Source organism: Lepisma saccharinum, chromosome 11, assembly GCF_977018435.1.
Source record: "Lepisma saccharinum chromosome 11, izLepSacc3.1, whole genome shotgun sequence".
Taxonomy (NCBI): domain Eukaryota; kingdom Metazoa; phylum Arthropoda; class Insecta; order Zygentoma; family Lepismatidae; genus Lepisma; species Lepisma saccharinum.
In genome coordinates, this window is record NC_139239.1 from 83,800,113 (window position 1) to 83,818,921 (window position 18,809).

At 40.0% G+C, this 18,809-nt stretch overlaps 1 protein-coding gene across 9 annotated transcripts in view; it reads right to left on the minus strand.

Annotated features, from left to right (window-relative positions):
- LOC145994950 (paired box protein Pax-5-like) overlaps positions 1 to 18,809 on the minus strand; it is a 288,640-nt gene that overhangs the window by 17,837 nt on the left and 251,994 nt on the right. For all 9 annotated transcript variants that reach the window (XM_083131471.1, XM_083131468.1, XM_083131476.1 and 6 more), the window contains 2 exons: positions 1,334 to 1,419; positions 494 to 737 (listed from right to left, as the gene is read on the minus strand). In XM_083131471.1, coding sequence (XP_082987597.1) covers positions 494 to 737; positions 1,334 to 1,419 — 330 coding nt within the window. The remainder of the gene's footprint in view (positions 1 to 493; positions 738 to 1,333; positions 1,420 to 18,809) is intronic.

Genomic DNA, 18,809 nt, shown 5'->3' on the forward strand with positions numbered 1-18,809 from the left:
AAAATTTAAAAAATTAATTATTTATTTTAATCCTATACACTATTTACATGAGGACAAGATTATCTCTCTCCGTTTTACTCAATATTCGAACGTTTCTAACCAAGCAAGCATTAGTTAATGAGGGAAGATGCTTGTATATATCCCAAGTGCTTCGATTGCAATGAGATACTGTTTCTCCCTGCTACAGAAGTTTGATAGGAAAGGAGGCCGTTTAATTCTACGTGTGGAAGAATACTGCGAGAAAATTATACTAAGTGGTATAAAGAGAAGATCCCAATCCAGATTCAATAAACTGCCAAGTAATGAAGTGAGTGATGCTGTCATTGAATCTGAATCAGTAGTTTATTAGTGGATGTACTTTAAAAGTAGTTAAATATGTGCTATATATGAAAATTGTGCTTTGGAAGGCATCGTGTGCAAATAGAGTTTTGTTATAGACCGTCACCTGCACGTCCCGTTTTTGATGTGAAAGTCGATCGCTGGTTCTACATACCGAGAGAGGATCCGATCGGTGGGGTGTAGACGGGCGTACTTTGTGATTGCGTCATGGTACTAATGGTATCGTAGAGGTCAGAGGTTGACCCAGTTGTGGTAACCGTTGAAAATCCACCTTGGGCGTCCGATACGAAGCTCTGCACAGAGTACGGCGATCCTCCGTTAGGGGCGCTGACAGCAGAGTTTCCGAGGTCGGAGAGCAACTTGTGTTCTTCCTTGATATTCCACTTCGTGGACCACAACTGAAAGAAAAATAATATTAGCATTATGGCAATTCTTACTTTAGTTTCTCTAGCATTCTAGTTTAGGGAAATAAACATAAGCATAGAAGTCGACTGGCAGTTCAGCGATCGGTTGTGTTACGACCTAAAGTAACATTGTGCACATATGGTGAGCAAATTCACGCCCTTGTTTTTTTTTATTTCGCTACAAAAACGTACAGTATATTTGAATACAAGAGCGCCTTCATAGTATAGAAATCAAAAGAGGTATCACTTAAAAACTGCCCATGTCAATTTCTTTCTTCAGTCTAAAAATGCAAATGTTCCAAATATTAACATTTTTAAAATTTTCATTCTGATGTTTGTAGTTATTATTATTATTATTATTATTATTATTATTACAGAGGCCTCCCCGATGACGCAGTGGTATCGTCGTAGCCTTGTAATCAAGGGGTCCCGAGTTCGATTCCCGGTGGAGGCACATAGTGGTTCGGATCCCACTTTAAACTGTATGTCCAGTCCCGATTAGCCTTCCTCTGCATAAAGTGGACTTAAAACACCAAATCAATCAATATTATTATTACACTTCGAGATTTTTCTATGAAAAGTGGACTTACGTTCGAATAGAGTTGGTCTCCGTTGTATTGTGTTCGCTGCCTCTTGAGCTCGTCTTCCGGGTGGCCGTTGAGGTCTCGGTTTTCGTCTGGAACAAAAATAACGCTTGTGAGTAACGTAACACCTTTCCTTAAAGATTTATATAAATACCTAGACTTATAAATTAAATTTAAATTTAAATATAGCAACATGTGCTAAATTTTACAGTAATTAACTTAAAAACGAAAAATGGATTGAAACAGATTTTACTCAATGATGTTCTCGTGAATAGATGCAAGTAGTCGAACTCAGTTTGATTTGATTGATTGATTTAGTTTATTTTACTTCACTTTTTGTGCCACTTTTGGCTAATTTGCGAAGATGGGGATGATTGATGATATGATGAAATTGATGAATGGACACTCACAAACATCCATGCCCAGGCCGGGATTCGAAACCGGCACCCTTGGCGTCGTAGCGCGATGTGCTAACCACTCAACCATGCGGATCAGCAAACTCAGTTTGGTATTCAGTATGTTAGAGCAACATGGCAGTTTTAAATTATTTTCAGTTATTATTACTATATATTATAAACCGGGGATATTTAGTATCCACACAGTGTAACATTTCATTTGTCCAAAGGTTTGTTGATTATATAATGCTTTTTCACGTCACGCATTTCTATTTCATGGTAAATCGCGACGGTACAAAGAAATTGAATGGTTGGCCTTATATATGGCATTTTCTGCCCGTGTAGATACACTAATTTCTAATGATATGTTAACATGACGCCATTGACTTGGCTCAGTTTTAGGGAAGTACTGACTCAAATGCAATGCAGTGCATTAATGTTGTTTTTTTAAAAAATGTATCGTAATACACTCAATCGATCATTCCACTCTCTGGGCGAGCGCGTAAAATGGTCGACTTTGGATCTTGTCATCGAAGTTCCCAGTTCGATTCTTCGTCATGGGTGTTCTTTATAAGAGTGTGTTCACCAATTTCATTTAATTATGACGATATTAGCTAAGAGTGGCAGAAAAGCATCGTAAAGTAACAAAAGGGAGTGTTCTGAGGAATTTTTCCAAACTGGTTTTGAGGGCTGGAAAAAAACACTGGCACAAATTCATCCAACGTGATGGCAACTGTATGGAAGGGTAACTCTAAGTAGAGGACACTACAGGCAAACTATATGTATGTTCATTGTTTCAATCTTTCCATTATTAAACAAATTATATCGCAACAGGCAAAACTTTTTGATACCCCCTCGTATTGTTTTACATATTTCTTTATCAAATCGTGTGTCAAAAGCATTTTCTTAAAAAAATATTAGGAATTAAAATAAAGGTTTACGATTACACACGCCTACGCCCGCTGACTCATTAGTTGGAATGTACAGTCACCAGCAATAGAAATGGGACATAAGGTCCTGAGGTATTTGCTTTCCTGCAATGCGTTATGTGTGTTGCCTATCTCTACGGCGGTGGCAGAGAGTTAGGCAACCCACATATCACCATACAGGGAAGCGAACATTTCAGGACCTAGGTGTTTCATTTACATTGCCGGTGACTGTACAAACTTTTCTAGGCAAATTTGGGCGAATGGAGTTCAAATATAATTGCGATAACATCTGAACTCTTCGAAGATAAACAGGAAACTCGTGTTCTGTATAGTTTAGTAGAATATATATGCCTTGAAAGTGGTGATGGGAATTCGAGACAAGATTAGAAGACAAGCAGCCAAGTACAATGAACAAACGTCCTGAATAAATTATGTGACGGATAGGACAGCCTGATTCTTCGTTGCTTTCATGCTTTCTAGTTTATTACTAAACGTATTTACTTAATCGAGAAAGTACATCGGCAGGGAGCAACTTAGGTCTCTTGTTGTCGTAAAACTTGCTACATATTTTACGTGCGACGACCATTGTTGAGGGCGAATTGCCTCGGAGACATTATTTCGTATCCGTCGCTTCCCTTCTAAGGTAACGGAAGCACTGTTTGCTCATCAGCCAACCTGTCGATCATTCGCTCTCCTCTAACAGGCTTTCCGACTGTTTTGGAACTGTTTACCACTTCTTGCGGGAATGTTTCGCTGGAAGAGTGACATCTATTGACAACGAAATGAAACTACAGCCACACTGCATTAACATTGAAAGAAGAGGACTTGTAACTTTTAGGCATTACTCTGTATATATCTGTTCAGCTTACCGTATAGTCTAGGTGAGTGGTACCACAACAAAATTTTCTCGGTAAGCAACACAAACATGCATATTTTTTCCAGCCATAATTAAATAAATAAAAATAATTCAGTATATTAATATTCTGAAAATCCATCAAACTCTGGTTGTTATAAAAGTAACTACAAATTATATCACAACAATAATAATACTTTTTTGTAGGTGCTGAACACAGTATAAAATCTAATACTGTACTAAGTCAAACGTAAAAGTACAAAATCACACAGGTAAATTAAAAATACATAATTATGTAAGATCTAATAATTTATATTAAGAATATTGTTGGGGAATAACAACTGTATATAAAAAAATAAAGCACTACGTCAGATAATGTCTATCTACAAGACACAAATTACAACATTACACTGCATTTAAATACATTAAAAAGGCGTTAGTAAAATTGTTCATATCGAATATCCCCCCCCCCACACACACACACACACATACGTGAATATTCATGTACAATCACGGACACTGCCGGGTTGTAACGATTCCATCGAATGTCAATGTATTCATTACAACCCGACAGTGTCCGTGACTGTACAAATAAATTTGTGATAAATACCATTTAATTAATTATAATAATAATGATATCAATATGGGCCTCCCCGATGGCGCAATGGTAGCGTCGTCGACTTGTAATCAAGGGGTCCCGGGTTCGATACCCGGTGGAGGCACATAGTGGTTCGGATCTCACTTTAAACTGTATGTCCAGTCCCGATCAGCCTTAGTGTGCATAAAGTGGACTTAAAACACCAAATCAATCATTTATTTTTTCTTCGTGATTAACCTAAGGAGAAGAAAAACGACGTAAACAATTAAAATCGAATGGTAATCCCATGTTAGAAATATGTAACGTTAAACAGTCGAATGAAAATGCAACATGGAAGGAATCTCTATATTCTCTATCGCAATGTGTGAATGACAGACAGACTTGTACTTGTAAAGACAACGTGAGTTAAGCAAGGATAAGACTATTTATTCATCTTGTGTGCAGTTTTGTTTTCTCTATCCTTGCTTTCGGAAACTGTTTTTCCTTTCTTTTTTCCTGTACGGGATAAATCGGCTTGACAAGGCTCAGTAACTGAGTTTTCAAGTGAGCAAGAAAAGATAGGAGGGGTGAAGGAGAAGTAGGATTGGAAAAAAGAATAGAAGAAACGATGGGGGAAGATATAGAGCGAAGTAGGGAGGGAAAGAATATCGTAATGCATTCTGGTGCTTAGTGAGAGTCGGAGGAAAGAAGCTCTATCCATTGTGTGGACCCCGCTGGCTTCGCTGACATTATGGCGAGCACCCCTGGTGGGTAATGCACTCCTGCCTGCAGGGTGGCGGGAATTTCAGGGGTCACTTGGCAACATTGCTTCTCTCTCTCTCCTCCACATCCGAGACGGCGGTGTTGCCAAATCGACTACGACATCTTTCCCGGCGTAACTTCTTTGCGTGTGTCGGTGGGAACTAAATTTCTGTTAAATAATTCCGTGTTTCCCCTGCAGGGCGATTTGCCGTTCCAAGCAGAAATTCTTGTGCAACACTTGGTTGCATAAGTATTGAGGATTTGTCGCGAGCTTCTGAAATGGGCTTCTTACAAAACACAACTTCGTGTGTCCGTGCTTCTCGAAGTAAATGGTTTGATATGTATGTGGTTTTATTAGTATTCGCCTTTCTTCCCGGTTGGAAAATATTGGCTACAAGAACAAATGAAACAAAAGAACTCACTTTGAAACAAAAACAAACTCACTTCTGCCTTAATCAGAAACCGAACTCAGGATAAACCATCTTGAGAGTCTGATTCCTCGAGCAGTTCATGTCCGAGCTTTGTGTTTCATGAATTCTATAATCACGTCATGTTGGAATTACTGATTTGAAAGTGTTGCAAACTTAACCGGGTTCCTTATTCCCGAGTAACATGGATAGTCTTCCTCAAGTTGTAACCCTGCTCCCTATTATTATTACTGGTCTTCAATACTACTATTGTGAAATTTAAAGTACTGAGAAAAGGAATACTGCCAGTAGAGGAGAAAGTCCTGTGGAAAATATAAAGTGAATCTCCAATCCAGAGGACTAGCTTCTCGTCGTCACAGAGACACACGAAAGCCAGAAATAGAATTACCAGCAATTATAAATTATAATTTTTCTACTTCTATGCTATTTATATTATTTTACGTTGATAATCTACCTTTTAAGTTAATCGTGACGAATAGCATAACGATGAACCTATGAAATAACTGAATAGGACAAACATGCTCTACCAGGTTTCGAACCGGAAACCTCTAGCTTTGTAAAGCGTTAAGATGACCACTCCGCCACAGATACCAGTTGCAGTGTATCACATTGTAGTGTTAAACCTCACTCTTATACAGAATAATCTTCATTTATCACTTTGGTCTGCGTGCGTGCGTGTGTGTGTGTGTGTGTGTGTGTGTGTGTGTGTGTGTGTGATGGTGTGTGTGTGTGTGTGTGTGCATTCTCTTTTTTTCTGAGGGGGAGAGTATTCTGGGATTTCACAGACCAGTCTATATATCAAACCCAGGGATAGGTGAGCTAGGACAGCACTAAATAACTGGATATTATAACTTCGCATTGCTCCATGACCTTTGGATAAATATACGAAATATCACCGTACAGAAATAATATATTTTTTTCAGATATTAGTTTAGCCTTTTGAAACTCTATTCTGAAAATGTATATCATATTTTGTATTTACAATCTGAAATTTACATGCAAAAAAATTCACACTAACTTTTCGCATAATTAAAGTTCGATTCATAGTAAGAAAGTTTTCTCCAGTCAAAATTGGAAAAATAGCGTTATTTGTTTAGATTTTTGTTATTTTGTGTCACCTTTCTGCCTTTCTTCGACCATGAGGCTGAGTTATTACGAGATAGAATGAATGGTGAAGGGACACTCACAAAGAACACACATGCCCAGATTTGAACCCAACACCGCTGTCGTCGTAGCGCTATCCATTCCTCCACAGAGATCTGCCTTTGCGTTATTTCTTGATTTTAAAATGCTTAATTGTTGCAGGTCCCTTCCTTTTTAAGTCATTAACTCTGTTAGTTTTGATTGTAAACTGTACGCTACATTAGGAAATTACTAGATTTTTCCTCTTTTTCAGTGATCTCAAAATATTAAATCGGAAACGAAAGACTAGAATTGGCAACGCCGCTTCTTCCTCAAGCTCTAGCTCCGATCTTCTCTTTTCTTACGGAAGAGCCAAAAAGGACTCGGAGGAAAGAAAGAGGAGAGGAAAAAATCCCTGCCTTCTGTTCCATACTGTTCCACTTCGACTCCGATTCGAGGGTAATGACGTCACAAGAAGCAAGGAACGATTCCGGGTCGCAGATTCCGTGTGCCAAGAAAATAAGCCGCTTCCTTTTTCCGAACGGTCAAGTAACGGAATTCGGGGGAAAACTTCTCGGAATCCGACTGTTTTGCTTCCTTCCTCTTTTTCTACGTTCTTTCTTCCGTCGATTCCTTGTGCGTCGTTTATCACGTTCATGAAGAAATGTTCTTCGTCCCGCCGAGGTCATTTCCATCAATAATTTTGTAAATATTTAGTGGTGACACCGTGATTCCGGAAGAGAACAGGAAGTACAGAAGACCTGTGAAGATGTTTGTTCGTTCGTGGAAGAAGGGAGTACAGGGGAAAAACCTGATAACTTCGATTTTTTTTCGATTAGCGCTTGTCGATGGCATCAGATAGCTCCGTCAGTATACTTTTGCATGTTGTAAATGTGCAAGTGAAGAAAAACTCTAGTAGTCCTGAGAATTTGAATTTGAACTCCATTACTCCATATAAAACACATAGAATGGTATTTGGAGGGTTCAGTACAGTTCAGACAAAAAATATAAATTTCTATAATTTACAATTTAAGTATTCACTAACGCTATAATATTCCTGATTTATTTATTTTTTTCAGTTTGATTTTGAACCTTGTCATATTTGCTGCTTCTATATCATTTGGTAGGTTATTGTATATTTTAAATGCCATCTGTCGGTGTTTTTGAACTAATGTTACTCTGGTGAAGTATGGCTTTAGAAGATGTTTTTTTCGGGTGTTATATGTATATTCCATTCAGCTTCCTGGTGTAATATTTTTCTAGCACATGATGCCATTTCATATACGTATGTACAATAAAGGGAAATGTGAAAAATTGAAGATGGTATACACGGTGAAAGTAGTGAGTCTTGAACACTTGAATTTGTTCACAGGAAAATGTGACATCAGATTTTCCCCCTGGACTCATCAATTGTAGTCGATGCACACAAATGCAACCGAAGTGACAGTTAAAAATAGCTCTCAGAAAGAGACACGTAATAAAAATAGGTAAAGAGAGATGATAACTTCGATAATCAGCCGAAAGAGTTCACGTTCAATGTAAGTAGTTGACTGGAGAAATGACAGTCTAAGAGAGATTTCAGACCGAAGCGACAAAAGACATGCGACTCATGTGGCTTGGCAACGAGCCAAACAACAGCAACGTTTCACACCAACTACCCTGCGTTAGATTGATGAAATCCTCAAGCGACACGTGTCGCCTGTACATTTCCTGTACGAGGACATTTCCATACAACGAAATGTCCCTTTGGTGCGTAGTAATACTTTTCGTCCTCTGATTTCCGTATTGTCTTCTAGAGTTGTTGGTAAGAAACTTGACTCTTTGGTCCTCAAGTGAGCCGATAATAACGTTGTTGTGGGTGAGTGTTGTTTCAATGTGTTTTTCCGAGAGCAGTCAGTCGCGTACTGAGAATACGAGATTAGATAGAGAGCAACGTTAAACAGGAAAAGTAACCAAAAAATGGATGTGGTAAATAGAGCGATAAATGAAGAAGAACGAATCAAGTGTGGAGAGCATACAAAGGCTTAAAAGCTAAACCAAGAATATAAAAGGAAGTTTATCACACATCTTGTCATGAAACAAAAACTAGTCTGGCATGGTTAAGCGAGGAAGGGTGGAAATTGGGACGTATGGAATAAATTTAATAGATTTCACACATGAATAACGCACTACAAACATGAAACAATCCTGAGACCCTTATTACGATAGTGGATATTTTATTTCGACTAAAGAAACTATGTATTTTTCGCTTCTCGCGAGTTTGAACGGTGCCAAAAGAACCGGATTCAGCAGCATACGAAATAAAATGTGTCACATGCTAAGCAGTACATACATGTTTCATCTATTATCAAAACGTCCACATGTAGCCTCCATCGATCTATTATTGTTCTTTTTCAAAAATCTTTCCTAATTAAATGCAGCTGCTTTACATCCATTTCTATTCTCCCCGGAGGGAGGGTACCCAATTCATCAAAGGGCGACAATAGGATATTTCGATAATTAACTTTTTTCGTCCCACATAACAGTACAACGGACATCGGGGGAAAAGTCTCCCCAAGGCTAACTCAGCAATGATGAGGCACGCAGATCCAAAAACCAACACTCGCAGGGGACCAGGGAGAGGGGGGAGGGGATGATGGGAAGCTCAAAACAGAAGCACGCCTCCCAGTTGTCCTTTCTGTCCCTCAATAGATTGCAATCCTTCCCAGAGGACCGGCACAGGAGCCGACGGGGAGACGGGAGTGCGAGAGCCTCAGTTGAACGCCGCTATCCAATTAAAATAATGCACCAACAAGTGTTGCTCCATTTGCGAACGCGGTGCAGCATTTTCGAAATCCCCCAACTCACACCAACTCACTTCGCAAAAAAAAGCAAAACCCGTTTGTGCCGCGAACAGAGAGAACGCCGAGCTCCGTTTATAGTCGCACAGAGACGAGCATACGTACGAGCTATATAAAAGTATATTTCTTCACATCAGCGGTTTGTTTCCGTGCACTCCGCTCCCAGCCTATACAACCGCCCCCTGCCCCTCCGCCTGGGGCCTCCCTCCCCACCCTCCCCCCGGCTTTCTGTCTCTCGCAGCTCACTCGCTCTCCGGGCGTTTCAATTGACCACTGACATTTGATGTTCCCTGCAAAATTGTGATTAGATTGTGTCCCATGCCCACGACCCCAATTGGATTACGAGTGTAGGTTCGTATTATGAGAGGGATTTAGAGGGAATTGGTGGCGAATGCGAGTGGGTGAGGGCTGTCGGTTGATGAAGATGGGGTGAGAGAGAGAAAAGAGAGTGTCGGGTGAGTGTGCGTGAGCGTGCGTGGACGAAATGCGAGAGATCATTCTGTTACATACGCTTTTTTTTTAACCCCAGGCCAATCCCGGTCTCCATGAAAAAAAGAAGGGGGAAGAGCGGCAATGTTCGCATTCTGCAAGTGATGTCGCTCGATCACTTGATTCTAACTCTCCGACTTATCAAGAGATGACAGCACTTCTCTTTATACGCGCGGGAGGGCATCTCGTCGGGGATCTCTGTTGAAACCATTCTGCGAAGTGAAAAGGAAGCCCTCCGACACAAATACGATCACACAAGCGAGCGTCCACGCACAGTAACACAAACGCACACAGAAACAAGGCTCCATTGAAAGAGGCAGGAATGGCGGGGAACGATAACGGCGATTTCCCATCGCTTGCTCTTCGGCAGGTCACGTGACCACCCGGCGGTCCTTGCTGCTACCTACGCTTCTATTATCTCGGTCTCTTTAAACTCGTGTCAAACATCGCCCGCTGGGCGGATTCTATAACTCGAGGCAATTCTACGAGACCTACCCTTGCAACCAAATAATCTTTTGATAGAATTGCATCGCACTTTGTCTCTCTTTGGCTTCTAACTCTTAGTCGCTTCCCTCCAGCTCTAGAAGATAGTGTTTCTATACATTAATAAACTTTCCGGCCTCTGTGGCGGTAGGGTTATCACATCGCGCTACGATGCCAGGGGTGCCGGGTTCGAATCCCAGTCTGGACCTTTGTTCTTTGCGAGATCCCTTCATCAATTTCATCCTATCATCACTCATTCCCATCTTACCGATTAGCCAAAAATGACAGAAAAGCGAAGTAACCTTAACGAAATCAATAAAAAACTTGACTGTGTTTCCAAATAATAAATATGTCTTTAAAATTGAATAACAAAACAAAGAAGTGATTATGCCACTTAGATTTGTTCTGAGGGTGAAATCAAAGGGTTCTTAGCTACATTCACATTCCCTTAGTTCGAATCATGATTATTTCATATTTTTTTAACCGAATACTTGAGTCGTGTGTCTAAGATGGAATGTAAACAGAAGTATTTAGGAGATCGAGAAAATACGTGTACACTGTATACAGCTGATTTACTACTAAATTACTTTGATGTTTGTAACCTATGTAACAGAATATTTTCTCTATTCTACATTGTTTTCTTCAGATGTGTCGAGTTGTCCATCGAAGTAAGGTTATATGCGTAAATTACATTAGAAACCTGATCTTGTACACAATATTATTCATGAAAGAATCCAATAGGGTCTATCAATAAATGTTCTTGATTGCAAAACTTTCGACGCTGCTCATGTTCTTTCGTAAAAGCATTAAAATTCAATCTCGCTTCATATTTTTCTCCGCCCTTTTACGCTTAATCACAGCTGGCTCGTTTGTATTCTTCTTACGACATTTGTATCAATTTCTACTATTTTCGAAGAAAATAAAAATAAAGCACTTGCGCTTGAATATTGCTCTAAAGAAAATTTCACACTAACGCTTCAAAATTATTTTTTTTTTTTTCAGAAAACCTAACTAACAGCGCAATTGTGTGTGCAAGAAATTCACTTGACATATTATATCAAAACGAGTATTTCGCATACACACAATGTTTTTTTCGTAAGTACATAGAGAGGAGAGAAGAATATTCGGTATTAGGTTTAATTTGTATTGGAAGACTGTTTGTTGCCTAATATTCTGCAATTGTTAGTAATTTTTATATGCTTATTATGATCACAACATTTTGCCGTTAGCTAATTCGATATGATGCAAAAGAATATAAAGTTTGGAACAATTACTTGCAAATTTTTAATTAATAAACTGGAAGACCTGTTTTTTGCTCCACAATCAACGTACTATTGTGATATTTACGTACACGTAAAAGCAAATAAAAATAACCGAAATATCGATAACTATGACGCGACAGTTCTTACTAAGCAACTGAATATTGTTATCATTCATTTATATGACTATGAAGGCAGCAAAATTAGAAATGTTAAAGGAAAAAACATTTCCATGCATATACTAGCTACCACACTTTCCCCTTTTGGCTGTGGCTCGAAGTGCATGCGTTTAGATTTCAACATTCGTTCTCCCCCACTCTCAGCTTCGATCGTCTTCCGCTCCGCCCTATTGGCGCTCGTGTCGCCTTGTGGGCTGAGAAGGTAAGGTCCAGTCTTCCACGCCATTGATTCTGGGAGGAAGAAGCTGGGATAAAAGAAGGCAGGAGAGGGGAGAGAGGGGGAATGGAAGGGAAGGAGGGGAACAGTGGGTAATGTCTGGATGGCAGAGAGGCTTAGTTTATAGGGTAGAAGAGGGAGTCGGGAGCACGGGCTGGAGGTTGTTCACATACCGCCGCCACTTCCATTGCTTCTGATCTTAATGTCACATGACGTCACACCACTTGAGGAAGGAAAGAACAGCTTTTGGGAAACAAAATGGCGGGTTGGATGTATTCATGCATGGCGAATATTCCAAGCATTATTAAGAAGAAACTTTCACGAGAAGTCAGCACATATATGACCTCTTTGATTACACAAAAAAAATCACCGGCTGCATATCTTTCAGGATATAATCCTACGACAATATTTTGTTGCTGTTTGTGTTTGTTTTGCAGTTCTGCTAGTGCCCATACACAAGCTAGGTTGACCTTTGTTGTGATTTGGTTGATCGAGTAGTATACAAAGGATCTGTTTAAATAAATTTTAATTATTACTTTGGTTTTATTTTCTATGTCGAAGATTGAACCATGAAACATTTTCTACCACGGAACAATCTACCAAGTACAATGTGCTTTTTAGATGTAGGAAGAAATTAGAGAATTAAAAATGTTACATGCAAGAAAATCAGTGTTGCAAGATCTCAGCGTTTTTCTACATTGTAGTCAGAGTGCACTAATATAATAACTGTTAGAAGAAGATATTATAATTGAGACTTAGAAACAGGTTTTGAAAGTGTGTTATCAGTTTCGAGGGGTAATTCATTCCAAAACAGGAAGTGGAAAGAGTGAATTCAGAAAGAATAAAGGGTAAAAAGGTGAAAGTATGTGATGAAATTACAATCACTGTCGGAAACATCTGTAGTTAAATAAATGAATGTTTTTGTAAAAACGAGGAAAATATTCTGCGCTATTTTCTTTCTTGGGGAAATGTTGAAATAGGTAATACAACTTATATACAAATGCAGAACTGAACTGGTATGATCTCCAATCCTATCCATAAAGCAAGGAGTGTGAAACAGGGTGTTGCAAAAATCCTCAATCTGAGACTGTGATCAGCACCATGCTTCAGAATTCTTCCCTTGGGCCGATATTGGCCATATGAGACTTCACTCACTTAGGAAACGGTAAAGAAAAATTTCCACATTATTCCTTATCATGCGCAATTACAATGCTTTATATTTAAAATTTCGATGTTTCTTAATACAAGCTGTAATGTTATTTTAAAGAATTTAGTTGTTCTTTTAAAATAAATTTAACGTTATTTAATGGGGGCAGGTTTACTGTAGATATCCCCTTCCCTTTTTTGATATTATCGCAAATTAGGCCGTTCTGAAACATTCCTGTCGTGACTTGGGATGATGGGAGAACAGCCGTTGATGACGGTGGCCATCTTAAAGATTCTGAATCGGTCTTCAACCTCGCCTGGGAGGAAACGAGAGCGAAAATAAGCGTCATATCTCGCTCGATCTGCGGCTGCAATCGATTTGACCTCTCGACTCTATCATGGGCTGTCGTTCTACCCAAGGAGTCGTCGTGCTCAGTTCGCAACAAAGAAACTGTCGATCGCGGCGTTTACCGAGAACACGTTTGCCTTCAGATCGATGCTCGACACAGACTCACAAACAATTCCTCCTTATTCAATAGGGCCCCCACTCGCTTCCTTCACAGCTATTAAAAGTGATTCCAGTCAATGATGAGGCTGGCTCGTTCGTTTCCACGCTTCACCACACTGATTGCCCTCGCTGTCCTGCGCCGGGAAAGCAGTTTTCGAGAAGAGAAGAGGAATATCGTTGGTGGTTGCTCTGTGTTTGGGTATTCCCCTTGTTTTAACAACTACAGCAAACCCTCTCCTTGCAGGGGTTTGGTGCGGGGCAACATCTAGCTGCAAACACTTCGCGAAAATTGGTTTCTCCTAACCAATTTACATGCATTACTTTCGCAATTACTATTCTAATAATGCATATGTTGTTAGATTAAGAGCCTAGGTTTAGGGCTGTTAGCATATCATTTCCGAGACGTGGTAGCAGCTGGATGTGGCTCTCACCCGAACCGACCCTGTGCAGGCAATGCCTTTGCGATCCACACTCAGTACCAGCGTCCACAGCCTTTGCCTCGAACGGCCACGGGAAGTATCCTAACAAGCAGAGATTCTTGATAAAGCATATATGTACAGATCGTATATTTGTAATTGTAGTACTTTGGGTGTATGACTGAATGAATGATTTTATTCATTTTACTTCGATTTAATGACACACTTTTGACTAATCGAGATGATGATTATGAAATTGGTGAAAGGACGCTCAGAAAGAAAGACCGATTCCTACGCCAGAACTCAAACCTGCGTCCGTCCATAGTGAGTCCAAACACAAAGTACTTGGCCACCGATAATTTTTTTTAGCTTTCTACTAAAGCTTTAAGAGCCATTTCTCGTCATTCAACGGTTGAGAAAGTTTCAGTTCGTCTAGATTCAAAACCGTATCACTTCTCTTTTCCTAGAAATTAAGCCACAACGTTTTTGAAAGTAGAATTAAAAGGAAGTGACGGGCGCAAAACATCGAATATTCAATCTTTCTTGTTGGCAGACCCAGGCCAGTCATCAACACGGAGAGCCTAGGGAATTCAACTGGAGATGTCCCGAAAAGAGAGATGCACTTGCATTGTACGTCTCCATATTGTTGCAGCCTCCTTTCAAACAATGCAGTGGAATCCGAAGCAAACTTGGCGTGAGGAACGGTTGAATAAATAACAACGCAATTACACGTATCTCGTCCTCCTTGAGAAGCTGGTGCTGCCGCGCTGGGGTTTTCAAGAACTACAAAAGGACGTTACGCTGGTTGGCCATCCTCTGTGGTCACCGTCCGAAAGTAGCCTGTTGTGTCCGTCCGAAACAGCCAGCATACTGGAAACGTTGAGGGAGGGAAGGGCAGCGGCGGAACGGAGCACAATGCGGCGGGAAAGGGCGGAAGGGCTTACGCGGGCACATAAAGAGTTATGGCGCCCTGTACCACGCCGTGTTTACCTTTCTGCTGACGCTTTGTTGTTCTGTTTCCCTTCGTTGTCGAATCTTAATGTGCTCATGGTGGGTGTTGACGTGCTTCTCTGCTCTCAAAGAGCAGGCGGGTGATTTACTTTGCAGTTGCTCTGCTGAAGTTTGTATTAAAGGACAAACAGAATCCAAAATGTGTCAATTGACACCATCATGCTTAATATTTCTGACTGCAGAAACACATGAAAGTACAAAAACCGTTAACGATGAACTTTTCATGCATCAAAATATGTAGATAAATGCATAGGAGGGTATCAATAGTATCAATACTTTTATGGTACAATGTGATCCACTGAAATACATCAATTGAAAAAGATCAGATAGGATCATTGAAGAAAATGGCAAGTTTAAGTGTGTCAATTGATGAATGTGTACACATGATAATGGTAGGCACATGTATGGTACAGGGCCAACGAAGTTAGTAATACGGTGTGTTTTATACAGTGTACAGTCATCGGCAATAAAAATGGGACACATATATCCTGAAACACCGGCTTCCCTGCAATGCGTTATGTGTGTTGTCTAACTCAGCGGAGATAGCAGAACTTCTCGTTGAAAAGTTGCGATTGAATCAGCTTAGAGTTAGGCAACACCCAGTTGTTCTTATGCTGTAGATAAATGTTTAGAATTGTGATGTGGGGGTTCGTTTCGTTTTGTAAACATTTCACCAAAATTGGCGAGTTCGACTGTCGATGTTGTCTAGATATTTGTGATAGTTTCGTGACACCACAAGCCTATTTTCTATCGGGTGATTCCTTCGCTAGAGGCCCCAATCTTTTGTCTATAAAACTGCCATTTACTTAAAGTTTGTTTTGAAATTTTCTATGTACATACCTTGAAAAATGTAAAACAGGATTTAACCCCTCGCAATAGGTTTGGACTCTTCCAGTGACCTTCATTTGTTTTGTTCCGCGACAATGCATCTCGGTAGTGTTGGCTCGAATGTATATTGATTACAATGTACACAATCGAAGAGCGTGTGTTCCTCGTCCGTAAATACCGGCAAATTGGTTCATTTTAAGCATGTCAAAGGGCATTTCAGACTGAATTTCGTGTGAGGCGTGTACCTTCAAAGTGTTGTTTCCAGAAATTGGTAAGAAACTTAGAGACAACGGGAAGTCTTGTCACACAGAATTCACGAGGCCGGAAAATGTCTGAAGAGACAAGACAGGATGTAAAGGAGCGATTACTGGCATCACCAATAAAATCATTTTGAAGACTTTCACAAGAAACTAATCTCCCATATTCCACGTGTCAAAAAGCTTCAAAAAATTAAAACTACACGCTTACCGCGTGTCATGTGTTCAAGAATTGCAACCTACAGACCATGAAAAACGTGTGCGGTTTGTTTATGGCTTCAAAATTTTCTTACTCAGAATCCTGATATTTTAGACCTCACTTGGACTATACCATTTTCAGCATCGGATATGAGCAGATCCTGTTTTACATTGTTCAAGGTATGTGCATACACATTTTCAATACAAACTAAGTAAGTGGCAGTTTTATAGACAAAAGTTTGGTGCTTCTAGCGAGGGAACCACCCTGAATAAGATAACTAGACAACAGTGAAAGCAAACCACGCAAAGGTTGACTTGAATGACCTAGGAGGAATTCTATGAACATGTAATTTTTCAGAATTGGAGTATACTAACGAGTTTTCGAAAACAACTTCTTAAATATGAATGTTCACTAAATGGAATTCTTCCTGGTTTCTTTCCACGTCGTCCAAAATGCTCACTTCATACTTGCAGACTACCGTTCGTTAAATTGTTTGTGCTCTTTGTATTTGTCAAGCACATGCAGCCATTTCTGCGCGTCGATGCAGACTATAACGAAACGAAACTCATTGATTATTGGTAATGTTTTGAATTCAGCAACTTCCCGACGTTGCTGGTACGGGGATTTTTGGGAAGTTGATCCCTCGGAGTCTCCCTCGCCTAAAGGGGGAAGACAAGGAACGTGGGAGGCAGAAGGGAAGAGGCCCAAGGAGAAGCACACGTTCGTTCCGATGCCTGGTCACGAAGAATGGACAGAGCCCGTTCGGTCCCTTCCCGTGGCTGACAACATTGTGTCGTGTCGGAGCGGAGTCTAGCAGCGCCATATTCATCCGCCGGCGCTGCACGCGTCGCTCCTTCCGCTGCAGTCCTCTATTGCATCGTCCCTGCGCTGCTAATGTTTCGCTAATACATTCGGAACTTGTTTTTGAGTACGAGGGGGAAAATGTATCGTCATGCATATAAGCGCAGGAGGAGGGGGACCGGCCCTTCTTCCTCCCTGGGTCCCCTTCTGCGCGTTCTGTGTTCTCCAAAACCTCGACGCCAGAAAAATAACCCCCATTCTTAGTCACAACGGAGCGCGATGTCAGGTACTGTGCAACCGAACTTACAGTTTCAAACACGTTCAAAAGTTGGAACACGGTTTGTGCATTATTGAGTAGAATTTAATAACCGAACTCCATTCCGTTACAAATGCAGGGACTTTTCAATGGCGGGTTTCCATGGCTACGAATAATACTGTAGCTGTTGTTTCGCCACGTACGATTTCAGTGGTAGATAAGCATGAAAGATAAATGCAAAGTTATGGAGACCATTTAAGAGAGCCTTCGTTCAGTTGAAAACGGGAAAACACACGTATACATTTTTATGTGAAAGCTGACAACAAAAGGACACATTTGATTGTAATATTTTAATAAAAGCCTTGTTGATGTGTTGCTTGAGTTTGCATAATAAAACGAATTCAGTTCATAACAAAAAGATTTCTTATTTTCTTCAAGGAAATTTTGTTTTGACAGAATACGTATTAAAGATTGCTTCATGTGTATATACTACTTAATGCTGAATCTAAAGTTGTTAGCGCAATACTAACCATCGATAGAAACCCTACTCGGAACCATTCGCTTACAGAAAGCATTGCTTTTGTTGGTCAGTCATATTTTTCCACTTTTACCGTGTGGATATATTAAAATTTGATCATAATTAAAATAATTATAATAACAATATACATACGAAGTCATGTACAGGATATTTGACCACGAAGGGGAAACAAGGCTTCTTTTTCCAACACAGTGCAACTCATCTACCCAGGATGATTAATTTCTAACATGCGATGAATTTGTAATTAATTATCATTCATACATAATAATTAATGCAATATATGAAATTGAAATGAAATTACGTATATTCATGAAACATGTAACTTTTGCTTGACATTCACTTTTCGGAGGAAATGTACCATTTTCTAGTCTGTCTGTGTGTGTGTGTGTCTATGTGCACTCTAATTTTTACTGATGTCTGATTGTAAGGATTCCAAAACAAGGTATATAATCTGATGAAACTGTTGTTTGTGCCAAATAAGTGCAACTCAGGTTTCAGAACAGGATTCTTCTTAATATAAAATTATTGTCGTAACAGATAGGGTATCGGAGATTATCGATAAATTTTACATGCAAACAATTATCAGGCAAAGCGGATTCGAAATCAAGGGGTTTTAAGTTCGAATCTTGGATAGCGCAAGGATTATTGCAATTTATACTCCATGCACTTAATCATCAACATTCACTCCTATATTTACAGTTAACGTAGCAGTAGTAAGTAGCCTGAAACACTTAAAACACTGTGACTCGTAGACTGGAAATCGGTCAGCGTCGTAATAAAGTGCGAATGATTGATGATTTCAAATGTTAAATGGAATCTAGAGCTGCTGTGCGACCTCCGTGGCAAAGTGGTCAGCACAGCGCGCTACTACACCAGAAATTCCGGGTTCGAATCCCGGCCGTGATCTCTGTGAGTGTCCCTTCACCAATTTCATCATATCATCACTCATCATCACCTTCGCGATTAGCCAAAAGTTGCAGAAAAGCGAA